The following is a 17,224-nucleotide window of genomic DNA, read 5'->3' as shown; positions in this document are numbered from 1 at the left end:
GAACTGTCTTGTGTACTGTATGATCATACCTCTTAAGAACCTTTTAACTCTCAAAGCTCCCGGGTAACAGGCGAATTATATAGGTATTTGGGAGTTAGTCGACTGTTGTAGGATACATTCGGGAGAAGGTCAGTACTTTAGGGCACTTCGATTAGCCTAAGTACAGGTTTCCTATCCCCCTACAAGGTAAACAAAAATATTCTTTCAGATGTGATGCGTAACTACCTTCTTTATTAAGTCACTCACAGAATTGTCAAAGTTTGCGCGTTTATAGTGTCGTAGATTTACATTTTTATGGTTTCAAAAAATGGTTGAAAAAAACCGAGAGTATATTTTTTCAAATGTTTGTGTTTTTCCACGAGTATCGGTAGAATTTGCGATAATTAAGTAATTTACCCGTGTTGAGCTCTTAAATAACTAGGCTTCTACTGGTTTATCTAAGATGTACTTACCGATTGTAATGGATTCTATATCATCCCTTATCGATTTTATCTCCCTAAGACATGATTATCTGAAGACAGACACAAATGTATGAAATTATTAATGACTAGACTAGTCTCATGGATTCTATATCATACTGGCCTTCAAATTCATGACAAACCTGATTAGTTACCCAATCACATGTCTGGAAGGAGTCGATAATACGAAACTAATTATACAATTGAGGCAAAGCGAAATCTGGACTTGCTGTTTCGTCTATCAGCATATTTCCATGCAGAAAGAGCCATACATCTATAAGTGACCGACAATAGGCGATTGTGTTGCTACTTCCCAAGGGTTTTAAGTATCTCTAGCATACACTACCTGCTGCTGAATATCTGATCACACCTAAACTGTCCCCCAAAACTACTCTCACCACATATCTCCATGTATTTGAATGCGAACAAAAACTAGTACATCTCACCAAAAACAGCTATCACTTAATAGTTCACTCCTACTGCAACTTTGTTAATAGTACTAACATGGTTGAGGATCCAGCAAACTCCTTTTATATTATTAAAACTGCCCAGCCCGTATTGTGATTCTGAGCAGCACTGGATGGGAAGGATCAAGATCAAAGCTATTATCGAGGGCCTGGATTCAACAATCATTTACGTATATACTTGCGAATCTGTACATCTTAATCTTTGGCGGCTTTGTTTATACTTAAAAATTTGGAGCTCCAAAAGACTAGTAGGCTATTTAATATTTGTATGGGAAGTTTCGATGATCGTAAACAGATTAATTAATGTAAACAATGCCGCCAAAGTTTGAGAAAAGATATACATGAGAAAAGATATACATGTTCGTGCGTAGTTGCGTAAACGCATTTCAAACCCTGGCCGAGGGCACTGCGAAGGTCAACTGCAATAAAAAACTTATGTTGGTGCATGAAAATGAACTGGCGTAGAATACAAAATTGAATAAACCCTCAGTTCTGATAATGCACTTCCCCCCCCCCCCCAGATTATAGAACTAGTTTGACTAGAAGGTGTCTAGTATACAACGGTTAGAGAAATGCATGCAATAATTTAATCTTTACATACCTACCAATAAGGGAAAGGGAGAGTAGTCTTTTGACAAAACCCGAGCATGAACAACAATGTACACAAGTCCCCACAGTTAACCGACAGCACACTAGGAACTGCACTGGATGACAGTTACATAGGATTAATGTACATAAAGTTCATTTTTTCAGTGTCGTGCTCTATTACAGTCATTAAAACGAATCGGATAATTAAAACTATATAAATTTCACATTTTAATGCTTTTGAAATATTACATTTAGAAAAGTAAGATTCAGATATCACTTTACATGCAGATGTATACTGTACATGTAATACCCGTGTCTGAAATTAAGTCATTTGTATTTCACAAGCCACTTATAATATTTTCTAAAATCGAGAAAACGATTACAAAGTAAGCTGGCTTAAGTAAAGTTTGGAGTGCCATTAAGTTTATTTATACCATAATTGTATAAGAGGCTTTATAAATGTTTTAATTATGACCGCATTTCTAGAAAGGTAAATGACCTAATTGACTAGTAAAGAATTTAGTCCACTTTTGACATTTGAATTATGTTTTCACTGCAATAGGAATAGTAATTTGACCATAATTACATGTAGTTTTGCACACCTGGTCATAAAATCAAATTATTGGAAACAGTTGCGCACGTGTTCTTTTTCTTGCATGCGTCAAAATTATACATCTGGTATTTAAGAAATTCTTGCAAAAGAAAAGTATTCATTCAACAATCACTAACTTCCTACAACTAAAAAAAAAAACTAAATACTTTCACGTTTCTAACATCTTAGGATAATCCAAGCTGCTTTTGCATAGTCATTTATCACTAAAGGATTTAAGGTAAAGATTCGGGTTAAAAGCTAGTTCCTGCTTCAAGGAACATTAGACACAGCTTCCAATTATCATACAGCACATGACATTAAGACATGTACACTTCAGAACAAAACTTTTACCTTGTCTTCTGGATATATACCTATAATAATTGCTATAGAATAAAGGCACAAGCAACTCTTATACATTATGGAACAACCAAGTACCTACATTCTACAGCACAGAATATTTCGGGATTAAATACATTAAAAGATTAATTTGCCCAGCCTAAATTATGATGAAGTTAATACAAGTGGGACAATACAATATTAAAAATTCAATAAACAACCTGTATTCGATATTTATGTTAACTTACCAGTCTGAGTCTTGTGTAATGGTTTTAAATAACTTAAAATCAATGCTTATCTTGATTTTGGGGCTTAGCGATCCCGCGGCCCGGTCCTTGACCGAGCCGCCTCTTTGTTACACACCCCCAGGAAGCAGCCCGTAGAAGCTGTCTAAATCCCAGGTACCTATTTACTGCTAGGTGTACAGGGGCATCAGGGTGAAAAAGACTTCCCATTTGTTTCCGCCTCTACCCGGGATCTAACGCGGAACCTTAGAATTACGAATCCCAAGCACTATTAACTCGACTGTCAGGCCCCCATAGGGTAATCATTAAATTCTCTGTAGTATACTTGTAGTACTACAACCTATATCGGGTCCTGTAATGCAGTGGCTTCGTTCTCGATTCATAATCGGGATCGTGGGTTCGATCCCCCAGGCGGAACAAATTGTTGGGCATGTTTCCTTTCACCCATTGCCTCTGTTTACGTAGTAGTAGATAGGTACCTGGAGTTGGGCAACTGTGATAGGGTTATATTTTTTGAATGGTCAGTTGTTGGACCTAGGGAGGTAGGGAACTTCCATACAAAACTACAGACTGTGTGCTCGAGACATTATAATCACACACACACACAGGCTTCCTGTCCCCCTAACAATGAGAATTATAACTTATTCAACTTTGTCGATACATTCTTAATAATAATGTTGGGTCACAAATAAAGCTTCAACAGTGTAGACTTGCAGTCGTTTGTACAGCAGAAACTTATCCGAGAACCAATGATTTCCTGCAAAGAAAATATTCCGGTCAATTTAGAAATAAAGAAAAAACATGCAGTCTTTTATACAAATTCCCTCCCCCCCCCCTTCTTCACACATTTGACATGAACATAAATAAATTACCAAAACAATGCACTAAGTTGGAAATGGTAGCAAAGTATAAAGTCTAGTTTCATTGCGAAAGGCACACCAAGTGCCTTTTTCTAAACAAGTCTCTTGACATTTTAATCGAGACACTAATATTAGGGGGGAGAGGGGAGGTAAAGTATTGGGACGATCCCAGGACCACCACTGTTGTGCAATTAGCGAAGACTTGTGGAATATCTATAAACTAGATTTTCACCTACTCAACCTCGTTGAGGTTGAAGAAACACTCTTCTAGCTGTGGAATATAAAGAGTTAAACGAACAAAAGTGGATGGAAGTAGTGAAAGTTGTGCAGGCATCATATTCAAGGTTTGTGGAAGTTCGAAGAGCTGAGGAAAAAGTAGTTACAGGAGCAAAAAAATAAAAAATAAGCAGAGGGTGTATAGTATGAAGGCTGGTCGAGGGCAATTAATAGTTTGATTTCTTGTTGTCTAGGACATTAAGCCTGTTTGGCTAATCTAGATCCCCCCTAGCAAACTATTGACCCTCAATATTCAGTTCTACAATCTAGTAGCTTTCATGAACATTTATACCCCATTTATTGTCTTTTTGAAGAGGCAAGGAAATTTAATGAAATTGGTCACACTGAGCAAAATAAAGACCTCCACATTTTGTTGATTAAAAGTCTACCCCAAAGAATACCTTCAAATACATGAAAGAGAGACAGGATATTAAATTGACAAGAAACCTTAATACAAGCATCACAGCCCAAGAACACATGCATACACTGTAGTACGAATTTTCAGAACTCTGGTAACACGTCTTTCACTATATTACTCGTTTATTTATACATACTTGTACATACATATGCATGGAACTACCACCACAAACCCACCACCGACCAAAACAATATTCGGTTGTGAGAATTAAAATTCCATAGTCAAGACTAAAAAAATCTAGTCCCTTTTGTCGAAATCCCTAAGCAAGCTTAACTATGCTTTAGTTTTTCCATTTACAAAACCCTAGACTTCACATCATTCCAGTCTGAATGTATGCAGACATGTCATGGAAAAAAATATAGAACCAAGTGATGTCGACAAGTTTTAATATTAGGTCTATAGTTTTAAAACTACATTAAACGCTTAAAACTAGTATTGTGTCAACTTTCAATTACTGCAAATTGCTTATACATAACAACTTTGTTACCTTCAAGACTTCACAGAAACGTTGTGTCAGTGACTGCGTAAAAGTATATTTATTGCTTCATGGATACCATAGGAAAATTTAAGTAATGACAATGCACACAAGGATCTAGAATCCCACCTAGTTTCTACAGCCCCGCTCCTGTGCCAATAAGTCCACTACGGGTTCACCATAGCCCGTGCTACTGTGAACTTTGTTTCAAGTAGCTGAACCTAAAAAAAAACTAGTTCATTGCACAAATAAATGCCTCAAAATATCAGTGACGTCTTAAAAATTATTCGAATTAACCGTATAGGCATCTGTTTACACCAAAAATCTATCGCGATCTAAAATTCTCCATAAAAAATAGCTTTTCAAAATGCAATGAAAGCTTAGTAATTTCTATACTAGACATCTTTTAGAAAAACCGATACAAAGTATAGTGTACTACCTCTACAGTAGCTGTACCCTTAGTACTGCAAGAAGTACATCAGGAGAGGCAGGAGGATGAGGAGTGGGTTCATGAGTTTGGTGACAGCAGAGTTGCAGTAATCGTCATCACAACATTCTATCACCTTCGCTTGTGTATCATCCGGAACGTTAATACCTAAAATTATTGCAATTAAGAATCTGTAGATTTAATTCGTGTATTGCAAATAAAAATTACTCTAATTAGGATTTTCATACGAAATCAAGACCAGTTTTGGAGTACTGTACTTTTAACATGCAGTCGAAATATTAGCATTTATGGGTACAATTTTGACTTGGCAGCACAATTAACAAAACTCGAAATTTTGGCCTAACATTCTGATGGAAAAATTGTACTAATGTAAAGCTAAACATACACAAAATTAGCAAGAGTGTACTTATCAAATGTAGGTAAAACATTTTATAATGTTCTTAAAATGTTACAATGAAAATTTAGTTTTAACTTTATGATTTAATCTAATACAACTAAAGTCATACAAGCAATAAGACACAGATTTCAATTTGTTTTGCTTTGAACCAAAATTAAAACTTGCCTGTATTGCTAAACCAATTCTTCACAGAATTCCAAGCATTGACAGCACCATGTTCAATTTCTTTCAGTTTGCAAACTTGATTTTGTCCACAAATCTTCGCTATACGGCCAGCAAAATCAATTTTCTGAAATTTAAAAATTTGATGTTAATGTTGTTACCAAATTGAATATGTATAGCATTGGAAATTTCCTCCATTTAAGCCTCTAGTCCACTTAAGTAATTAATATGTACATAAAAATCCCATGTCGGGATACTAACCATGCAAACATCGGCATCTTCACCACAATCAATAACTGTTCCTCTAGAGTTACCACAGTCGTTGCAGTGGTAACATTTTAGGGCAGAGGTCACCGACACCAGTGTTACCAACACCACAACACTTGTCCACTGCATCATTTTCGTGTATGGCCGTGAATTTGCGCTTCCTTGAAGTTAATCTGAAATTAAAATCACAAATCTTTAGACTGCAAATGAAACTAGAATTTACCAATTAGGCTATTTAAAATGTTTTTTTTTATTTGTCAACTAAAGTAGTTATGTAAATTTTCTGCCCATTTCTCTGTAGACCAAGTTACCTTTCACCTATCTTCTCTAAAACTAAAAATGTGTAACTATTTCTATTTGTGCCATGTCAATATAAAATGTCTTAAAAAGTATGCATCAGTAGCTATGAAACTAATACAATTCATTACTTATAGTTTAAACACTTTGCTTAGATCTGTAGGACTATTATGTTTGTAAATTTACTAGATTGTTTCCAAATTGCCGAATCTAGTATACAAAGTCCTTTCTATAAAAATATTCTCCTAGCATAAGAAAAGTTTAGTTTACAGAACGTAACGCCACCCACACATAATTTATACTTGTCACTTTTTGTAATCGTCTTTCAGTAGCGCACACTGCAGCTTTAAAAAATATATTTGTTTTTTAATGTATTCTCACTGGTTAGTACGACCTGCGTACCGAGTATTGTCTCTCCTATTAGCCATGCATCTACACTAAAGTGTAGGGCTCAGCACTTCTCCTATAAGTGCCCATGTAAAATAAGTATTCTTGACGCTTTTTTGCCACCACTTATGATACACATCTGGACCTTTTCTCACTACAGGCAAGTCAGTGTGGAAGTTCGCATTTGTTTTCTGCTAGTGTTATTGACTGGGTCCATCAACCTTAAACAGTTTAGCAGTAGGCAACTGAACTTTGCCAGGCGAGCGAGATTTAAAATTCCTAATTAAATTAATCTATGTAAATTACAGTAAAATCTTAACTAATGTGAAATACTGTATGCAAATCGTTATGCATGGGGAATTTTGTCACATTAAATAAAGGGGGTGAATAAAGCAGCAAGCAAAATTGCAGGAAGCCGTTTTAAATTTGCATACGAGATGCTCAATACGTGTCTAGTTATTTAATGTAAGGTGCTATACAAATTAACGTCTTAAATAATTTAACTTAATTCAGGGCTTTAATAATATAAATGTAACTACCATGTCTGAAGCCGGTCGAGAACCTGTTTTCGCCACAGAATGGCAAGGCAAGCAATGTTACACGACTTAAAAGGTTACCATGTGGATCCCAATTGGGGTAAGTTGTCGAGTATAATTGATTGTTGTGTTTGTACGCGATTCAGTATTAATGATAGGCGATTGATGTATAGGAAATTAGTGGCAGTAGCAAGGTTGTCTTAAAAGTGAAGCCTATTGAAACATGTTTTTAGAGAATTTCACAACCTGGGCAGCGACATGCTAGTAGAGTATCCACGATTATCTAAAGCTACATTAGGGCGATTTGTAGCACCAATTATATTTTTATATTTCCATCTTTTAAAATTTATTAAAGTCACAGTTGTAACTAATCAGAATAAGACATGAAAAATTAGCGTCTCTGGCGATATAGTCTGAAGCCCTGCCTACCAGCTAGATTTAAATTCAGTAGTATGCTAGCCTGAGGACGAGTCGGACGTGAGCATAAGTCAAACCGAGTATTTGATTTTCTACAAATATTCACCCCATACCCATCCCGTGGGTAGTAGTGGAAAAAGAGGCACATAATGAGCTCAGGAACTGAACCCCATTACCAGAATATTTACTTATTTCCGTTAATAGGGCATACAGTAGATTAAAGTTCATCGATTCATTGAATAACAAAGGTAAGAGTTGCAGGCGATGAGTCGCAATAACGTGGCTAAAGTATGTTGACCAGACCACACACAAGAAGGTGAAGGGAAAGGAATATCGACTTGAGAATGGTCCAGGGTGTATCGACTTGAGAATGGTCCAGGACGGACCGAAACGTCGTCGTCCCTTCCCCTTCTAGTGTGTGGTCTGGTCAACAAAGGTAAGAGTTATTATCACTTGCGTAGCGAATTAGAAAATTACTTATCGCCACCGGTTTAGTGACAGTACCCAGACTGGGTTAATTATTGGGGTTTACAGAGTGCCTATTTTATCATAAGTTTGTGCCCTGCTGTACCCAAATATCCTGTTTGCTGGAGCGGGAAATTACTGGCACAATTGCGAGATTAACATAAATTCCCCAGTGTAGTTGGTATTATTGCTTTGTTATATTTTCTGGTTTACATCAGTCGGCGAGTTGGACTTGCTACCATTGTCTCGCGCATCGGTTAGAACATTAAGGATCATTCGATATTCAGCAGAAGGCTGGATAAACCGGGCCTTATGATGGCCATTTTGATTGGATAAACCAAGAAGTCGTAACAGTTAGCATTGTTAAAGAATGTAAGCAGTGCTTTCATTTCATTATAAGCAAGTCTGCATAAGCTATTACGAATGTATCAAATTTGGAGGCTATGAAACGGTTCTTTAAAGTTCCTGAAATCGATACTTTCACAATGTTTGTTCAATAACCCTCTGCTGGAAGTCTATCAAACACGGGCGTAAGGAGAGAATCTGAGCCACTGCTGTCTTTAGTTTTTATTTGTATCCGTAAATGTTTCTTCATTGCCAAGATTCCCTAAATTCCTATTGTAGTATTCTGCCTCACCACCAGAAAGTTTAATACTTACTATTTTATATACATCAGTTTTATTTCATTCTTTATTTATATAAGCTCGCAAATTTTATCCATAAATGTCAGATTGTGAAAGTATCATGGGAACGGGTTTCAATCATTGTATACCGAACATTTACACGTCCACCTCATATCCGGCAAGTGGAATTTATATTTATATTACAATGTAAATTAAATTTTAAGTTATCAATACCATTAAAAACAGTAAAACATTCAATATATAGGCAGTTTCTAAAACCTTAACAGATTTAATAATGTTACATCGCATATCATCGTCTTTGGTGGCCTTATCTAGGTCGATCCCCGTAAAACGGGTGTGTTTCACCACCCATTCAATACTGGTCTCATTTAGGCTATGTATGTACCCGCTACACTGCCCATTTTTGAATACTTTTAACTTAGTTACAGGAACATTCAAATTATAAATTCAAAACGAAAACCATAAAACCATTATCCGGAACCAAACTGAAATAAAGCCATTCAAAAGTATCCATATTAAGGAAATCCAAGGGAAAAATAAGCAAAACAATGAACTATGAACAGTAGTGTAGGGGTTGGTGGGGGTCACAGTAATCAGGTTAAGTAGCACAGTCAGCGAGCTAGCCTGCGGGAGGTGGCGGCTGGCCTCGCACCGCCAGTCACGCAATAGTTCACCTACAAAACAGTAAATTGTACTATGTAGCCTCACGGTGTTGGAGTTTCTTTATAATTGATAATTAGCAGTTAAAATATGCTAGACTTAACCGCAATATAGAGGGGGGTTGGTGGTCAATAGTTACTATAACTTAAGCCAAACCAAGATCCTCGCAATCTTAGTGATGATTAAAATAGACCAAAGCTAAAACGACAGTCTTCAGCACCTGGTAATGAAGATAGTGTTAAACTGCAACTTAAATCTGACATTGTAAGAACATATTCATGGCCTATTACGATTATATTGGGAACGAGCCATCCAATAACAAAAGTACTATACAACCCATTCTGTAGTCTCCAGAACCATTACAATATGGCAGTTTATTTCCAGAAACAGACTGCTACCAAGATCTGTAACCAAGTCAAACTGTATTGTTTTAATATCTTTACCGAATTAAATGTGATGAATTATAAACCAAATTTAAATTTGTTAAAGGAAGTTTGTGATGTAGTCTAGTGAATATGTAAGTTAAATTATGAGATTAGCTCACCGCAAATGTAAGTTACTTAGCTTAGAGACTATTTGTGGGCGTTCTCTAACCCATTGTCTATATATACATTAAACTAACTAGCTTATCAAAACTAACTTGCTTAGTTAAATAAATTTTAGGGTCCAGTTTGAGCCCATTAAGTACCCCTAATCTCACCCCCCTCCTACACGATGGGTATAGAGTACATAATAAATGAATTAAAAACTGTACTTGCATAGTTTTGTGGCAAAATCTCATTCAAACCGAGAGAATGGCATCAGTCAGCTCTACTTTCCACTTTCTCTGGCGACCTCTGTCTAAATCGCCCGTATTCTGGAGACCTTGTAACAACGCCAAGTTTTTTTTTTTACTTCAGTTTATAGTACAATTTTTGGAATTACAAATTTGCTTAGCCTAAACATGCGCTAATGAACCAAAGGAGCCTGAAACCTTTAATGATCCATGGTTGAGATTAACATTAACGTACAATTAAGTACAGTATTTGAAACCGCTATGTTGGTTTACTTCTGTACCCTGGGTGACTATACAAGTATACCCTCGATACCGGGTTTGATAGTCACTGATAGCACAAGGTTTTAACAGCAACGAAAATTACAAAGTTCATTAGCAGGCGATGAGTCACAATAACGTGGCTGAAGTATGTTGACCAGACCACACACTAGAAGGTGAAGGGACGACGACGTTTCGGTCCGTCCTGAACCATTCTCAAGTCGATGAGAATGTTCATCAAGTTAAAATTACACTATTTAAGGACTTAACATAGAAATTACAGTAAAGCACCCGTGTTACAAAGAGTTCATGTAATTACACACCAATGTAGCAAATTGTACAATATTCCGATGCTTTGAAAACACTAAAGCCCTAGGAATACATCTAGTGAATCAACACCTCAGGACAAGGCGAAAGTTAAGTGTCAAAATTGTAAGAGCCTTTTGAAATAAAATTTACAACCAAATTTTAAAAGCGATTGCACAATTTCTAAAAAAATTAGTTAATTCTTTTAGTGGGGGAAAAATTCAGAGAACCTATAGCGAGAAAGTTTAGCAACTTTCCACATTATGTATTTGTTTCTGTACAGAGACTTACTGGCGTTAAACAAGTACAATTAAAAGGGGATTGTTTTTGTCAGATTCCAAACTATTATTTGAGCATTTATACAAGATGAATAAATGTTGCGTAAAGTCACAGTTATACAAGGAACCTTCAGTCAAACCGAATCTATAAGAAAACACTGGTATTTAAGCCCTGTTCATTAGAACAGGAAGTGTATGTCACGTGTCTGTGGCAGCATCCATAATGTTTAAATTGCATTAACTAAAAAATAATCTACAAGTATGCGATCATTCAAGTAGGAATACTTAGGAGCCTTTCCAGTCATATTTTACCATTAATCATAAAGTAATATTACAAACGCCGGCCTTTCCACGAACACTTACTACCTTAAACGTCTGATATGGCAAAGATTCCAAGGCTGCAAGAAAGCTCTAGCAATGTATATGACCATGGAAATCAAGGATGAACCACGGATGACAAAAATTTGTAAACATTTAAAAGGTAATATTATTTAAACATTCGGAAAGAATGCATATTAAAGCAAAAGTGCGAGGTAAAGAAACTTGCATTAAACATGAAGCAGGTGCGAGTCATCCCCCCTCACCGCTCCACACCTGTCCTAGTCCCCACCGACTTGCAACATATTGGTGGTGAGCATACGTCAAGTGAGATAAATACCTTACACTCATAACATTTCTAGACTATTATCCAGTGATAAATTTAATCTAAAATTTTTATTTGAAGCTTGTTTAGCCGTATTCTGAAAATATATACGGGAAGGTTTAGGCTATATTTAGTCATATGAAGATAAATCTCAAATGAACGGTCGGAATTTTAACTTTAAACTAAGCTACAACTAGTGTGTCTTGGGGGTTGAATTTATTATGCTTGAAACTTTAGAAAAAGTATCAGTTTGCAAAGTGTATTACTCTTGAGAAGTCCACATGAGAATAAAACCATAAAAAATTGTTAAACACTTCTTAAAGTCAGGTTAAACGATGTGGCCACGAAGAACCTTTTCCGTCAGGGTAAGTAGGTAAAGTTAATTGCCTATCTCGCAACTAGGTATAGCTAAAACTTCATTTCACATGGTCCCAGTTCCCCCCCCCTCCCCCCCCCCAGTGTCACTGAAGTTCTCCGGGAACCCACGCTACTTTTTGTATCAAGCGCTCAATTTTTTTTTTTACTCTACTTATTTTCTGTGACAATTCCGTCAAGTTATCCAACGAAGTAATCTGGGGTAACAAAGGTTATCTATAGCATCGGTAATTACAGTTGCCTGTATTTCATGTTTTACTATCCAGTGTAGTTAAAATATGCAAATAACATCATATTGAAACCACCCACTAGGCTAGCAGGATTCTGCCCACGTTACTTAAACAGTGAACACAAGTTACGAAAAAAAAGCAAGTCAGGATACATGTAATATGTACGTTCGGCTGCAGACGAGCAGGAAAAATAACAATGACAGCCAAGCTACATGTGCTGGTTGGTAATGTGTTGTGGGGGAGACCGTACCAGGAGTCACCAAGGACACTTATAATGAGGGGCCTCAAGAGTGAGTCATGTCTTGTCTTGTCTTGTACACCTCCAGTGTGTAGACTAGGGGGAGGGGGAGGGGAGGTGTTGTGGCCATAGTCTTAATACCTGCCTACAATTTGCCTCTTTACTTATAAGGATTTAGCCCTTACACACACAATTCACAATAGCGTGATGTATCAAATGAACAAATCCACAAGGGCCGTGGTGAGGATTCTAACTTACACCCGGGATGATCCCAGACGCTGTCTTAAGTCTATTGCATCACGGCCCTTGTGGATTTGTTCATTTAGCCCTTGTTCGTCTTTGGGTGGTAGGAAGAAGACAAGGGGGGAGGCCCGCTCCCTCCCAGATAATGGTGGGGTTGAATGCGGAAGTTACCATTGCATGGATGGATGGTATTTGAGTACAAGGTCCGGCTCTATGGCATGGTGAGGCAGTCATGACGTAATCTGTTATGTTGCATTAATATTTTACAACCATTTGGCCTTCAACATCTTTGGGGAAAAAAACGGACGAACAAATCCTCATGGTTAAGCATTGTCAACTTGTGTAGTTCCACGTACCTGAACACCAATAAATTGGAAATACATACAGGTATTAGGGTTCCATAAATATTTTTAAATATACGTCAGTACTTTAGACATTATAAATTTCATGTCATTCAATATAAGATTCTAGATTTATTTTTACTAATCTGATTCATTTCCTAGGCGCTATAGGGATAAGTTTTCTAGCACTTCTCTACACCAGGAATAGTGAATACAAAATAAATAACCTAATCTGTGACCGATATCAGTTTAACATCAGGAAACTATAATTTTACGAAGTTGGCTGCTCTAGACATTTTTATCCAAATGTTGGTCCCATGCACACCTCAACCCGTCCTCATAAAAATAACGTCGATTTTCGCTCATATGCGCGCTATGGCCAAAAATGGACCAATTTGAATTGAAACCTGTTCACGAAAGTAACGTACTGTCCCGTTTTCTGTTTGAGTCCACCGGCTTACTCGGTCAGGTTAGGAGAGGAAACTTTCAATTAACGTTTTTTTCCCATGAAGTTTTGAAACCTTAGGAGAATTTCCTGCCCTCCTACCTATCAGAGGACCCTCAAACTTACCGTTTAAAAAAAAAAAAATCCAAAATGGTATTTCAATTATATTTTTTTCCAAATTACGTCCATTTTTGGTCCTACGGGCAAACGGGCAAAATTCAGACGTAATTTGTAAGAGGACAGGTTGCACACCTACTCGCATCATTTTTATCTCAAGGTATTCTTGCCATATAATTTTACCCAAAAAACACAAATGTTTAAGTGAAACGCAAAACCACTAAATCGTCACAGCCAGACGCGTATGGCATACAATATCGTTCCTTAGATTCTTCCGTTCCGTACAAGGCGGAAAATATAATTGTCACGGTAGCTAATAGGATTATCTATTACCAATCTAATAGAAAAGTAACGTTTGCTTATTATAAACATACCTATATGCATTATACGTTAATGGGTTGCGATTTTTTGGTAATTTTATATTTTTTTATTATTATTGCCATTAGAAAGCCTACATTATTACTTTCATTTTGATTGTCGCGTCGACTACCCAACAAAACCGGGTAATATGGGAGTTGCCAACTAGTATTTTTTCCACTTAAACCTAAAACCTATTAATGCTATAAAAACCGTTGGAAAGTATATAGAAAGTTATATAACAAAACCTTAGTAACCTAGCACAATACATACATGTTAAGACGTGGGACCTAAACCCTAAGTTCCCACAGTACACATTTTCTCGCACACTTCATCCCTTCATTTATCTCCAGACACCCTGTGGAATCACGCACAATCCAAAGCAGGGAAGCAAAAATCAATTTTATAATGTTTTATCTATGCTAATTGCTACCTGTCTGAACCGTTAACAATCTAGCCGCTTTAATATTCCAGCACACGCTTTAAAATGCTTCATTTGCCCACCCACTGTAGTCAAGGCTTTGTGTCAAGCTGCGTGCGTCTCAGCCTAGGGGCCCCTTAGTTCTTCCCCATCCCGGAACTTTTACATATAGAATGAGAAAAAGTACAGGAGCAAGCATAGTACCATGGAGGACAGGGTACTCTGCTTGTGTATTTCAATATTCAAGCAGAGTTGCCTCTGAAGAACTGGCCAAATATCGTAAGCCTGTAGAAGCTTCCCGCAACGACCGGTTAAACAGGTTAAATTGACATTACCGGAAGCAGATGCCGGTACAAATACTGGCACGTCTGTTTAACAAATTCATTTAAATATTGAAAAAAAGTTTAAGGCATGACTAACGTCCGTCCTGCTTACCAAAGTTGAAGGTTATGTAAATAAAGTTAAAGATTATGATCGCACACGCGCCAGCCACCCCCCCCCCCCCGGTAACGCAAAGTTCAGGAAGGCGTGCCCAATACCGACAATATAAGTACCATCTGGGCGAGTCAGGAGGATTCGTCATCCGTTATTTGAAGCAATGACGCATAGGTCTGAAGAATATAATTTTTTAAGTCCATGCGATGCAAGTTGACGTTGTCCCTCAAGTACGTTATTACTTCACAACTCTCGTCTGTTTATATTAAAAAAAAACTTCATATTACAGTTTTAACTAAATTTGATACTACTGTCCTGACCTGAACAATTTTAGGCCATTCTTAGGTTATTTTCTTTAAATATAATAATAACTATATAAAAGCAAAATTGTCACAGGAAACAGTGGAGAAAACAAGAAATGTACATTACATAAAACCACTAATACGGAGAGCGTTTCGGGCATAACGTAAATATAGTTAAGAAATCTCTATAAACGTTTTGTTGGATAATACTTAAAACTAAATGAAGTATGTGCAGACGATGAGTCAGAACGTGGCAGAAGAGTTGAACCCACAACTGAAAATGAACAAGTTTCGGTCAGTTTTGGACCATTACACTTTATAATGGTTCAGGACGTACGTTTCTTCCTTTTCAGTTGTGGGAGGAGATGCATTTCAACATTGTTGCCTGTAATGTGCACTGGTTCAACCACACCCTCAACCCATTACGTGCCGGCGTGTGGGAGGGCACGGGATACGAATCTATAATGACCAACTAGTTTAGCCTTAAATACATTAAATATTGTTTGTGCAATATATCAAGATTGCATTAGTGTCATAGGACTTGCCCAAGGAATATCCTCAGACAGATTCCTCGAGTATTATACAAAAACAAGGTAGACAATATTTGACACAGGCACGTTGAGGTACATATAGTTGCCATCTTTCATATATAAGCATGGGGTACCTTCTCGAGCAACAGGTTTTACCACTAAATACAGTGGTAGTCATGTGAATTACGTAAGAAGACGAGTGAAGAAACCAATATAGTGTGGTAATATCTGGGTTCGTTCTCTACTCTCAATTGGGAATTTTGGGTTCGAATCTCGGGTGGGACAGATGTGGTTGGCAAGTTTCCTACCACTTAATGCATCTGTTCTTCTAGCGGTAAATAGGTACCCATGAGGTAGTAAGCTTGACGTGGGGTTGCATCCTGAGGAGGGTCAGTAGATAGACCTTGGGAGGACCTCGATATAAGCCCAATATGTACTGTATATATACAATGGATGCCCATCCCCAGACAAATTTATATATATGTAATATGTTAGAATTACTGTATCTCGTTCCTACCTCTGCCAAAGTACTTTATAAATAGAAATAGCAATAAAAGATGCCAACGAAACTATTATATCAATCTATATCACTTCCAATATATCACCGGCAATCTCACATGTGGCAGTATGACCTACAGCCTCTCCTTCCCCCCACCTTTATACACCAAGTAGTCCAGCAGGACCCGCATGGTTGGTTACCTGTCCTACCACGGGAGGCAGGAGGTAAACTTCATCCCTCTAAATCAAATCTTTATTATTCATCCACACTACAGTCACTCGTGAAACGTACGTTGGTATAGCCTTACCTCTCACTTTCTGGAGTATAAAACGAAATTGCGTGACAGTCGAAAAAGCAGACGTGTAAAGATGGGACAGAGGACAGAACACCTGCCAGAGACAGCTCCACTTGCACACTGAGAGAAGCGCGGCCAAGGATTAGAGAGTCGACAAGCTGGCAACACGGGCGGTGCGGATACGAACACACGAACATACACAGCCCACGGTTCCTTATAGTCATTTTTGTTTTTTCTTGTTTTGTAGTGTTTACATTTTGTTGTAGTTTTTTGTTCTTGTTTTCTTCGGTCTATAAACGGTAATGTCGTGTGGTTGTGTTGTTTCCTTAAATGATGTTTGCTACATCTTTCGAGTTTCGGATGATTTTATTTATCTTAAATCAGGACAGGTTCGCATTTTTTTTTGTATTCCTAAGTAAAGCACTTCCAAAATATTTGTTATTTATCTATGATTTTTACAATTAATTATCTGTACGATATTAGACAGTTTATTATATAGGATTCCAAACAGTTTATTATGTAGGTTTCCAAACAGTTTATTATGTAGGATTCCAAACAGTTTATTATGTAGGTTTCCAAACAGTTTATTATGTAGGTTTCCAAACAGTTTATTATGTAGGTTTCCAAACAGTTTATTATGTAGGATTCCAGGCAGTTTATTATGTAGGTTTCCAAACAGTTTATTATGTAGGTTTCCAGGCAGTTTATTATGTAGGTTTCCAAACAGTTTATTATGTAGGT

The 17,224-nt window shown here is 37.2% G+C and overlaps 1 protein-coding gene and 1 long non-coding RNA gene across 4 annotated transcripts in view; one reads left to right on the top strand and one right to left on the bottom strand.

The window, feature by feature from the left end:
* The window catches only part of LOC138355475 (uncharacterized), a 406,464-nt gene that overhangs the window by 37,467 nt on the left and 351,773 nt on the right, over window positions 1-17,224 (top strand). The gene's annotated exons all lie outside the window — the stretch shown is intronic.
* On the bottom strand, window positions 1,729-16,633 carry LOC123767564 (uncharacterized). The gene is made up of 5 exons (XM_069310587.1): window positions 16,496-16,633; window positions 5,984-6,162; window positions 5,726-5,849; window positions 5,155-5,310; window positions 1,729-3,443 (listed from the first exon to the last, which is right to left on the bottom strand). The coding sequence occupies exons 2-4, from the start codon at window positions 6,119-6,121 to the stop codon at window positions 5,174-5,176; spliced, it is 399 nt and encodes a 132-aa protein (XP_069166688.1). The 5' UTR covers window positions 6,122-6,162; window positions 16,496-16,633; the 3' UTR covers window positions 1,729-3,443; window positions 5,155-5,173.

This window comes from Procambarus clarkii, chromosome 67, assembly GCF_040958095.1.
Source record: "Procambarus clarkii isolate CNS0578487 chromosome 67, FALCON_Pclarkii_2.0, whole genome shotgun sequence".
NCBI classification, from domain to species: domain Eukaryota; kingdom Metazoa; phylum Arthropoda; class Malacostraca; order Decapoda; family Cambaridae; genus Procambarus; species Procambarus clarkii.
This window is presented reverse-complemented; position numbering and strand designations above follow the sequence as displayed.

What these genes read in the sequence shown, in the direction of transcription:
- LOC123767564 (XM_069310587.1), bottom strand. Translation starts at nt 6,121, where the DNA reads ATGATGCAGTGGACAAGTGTTGTGGTGTTGGTAACACTGGTGTCGGTG. An exon ending in AAGATGCCGATGTTTGCATG is followed by an intron (nt 5,850 to 5,983) that starts GTTAGTATCCCG and finishes TTTAAATTTCAG; the next exon opens with AAAATTGATTTTGCTGGCCG. An exon ending in GAATTGGTTTAGCAATACAG is followed by an intron (nt 5,311 to 5,725) that starts GCAAGTTTTAAT and finishes CAATAATTTTAG; the next exon opens with GTATTAACGTTCCGGATGAT.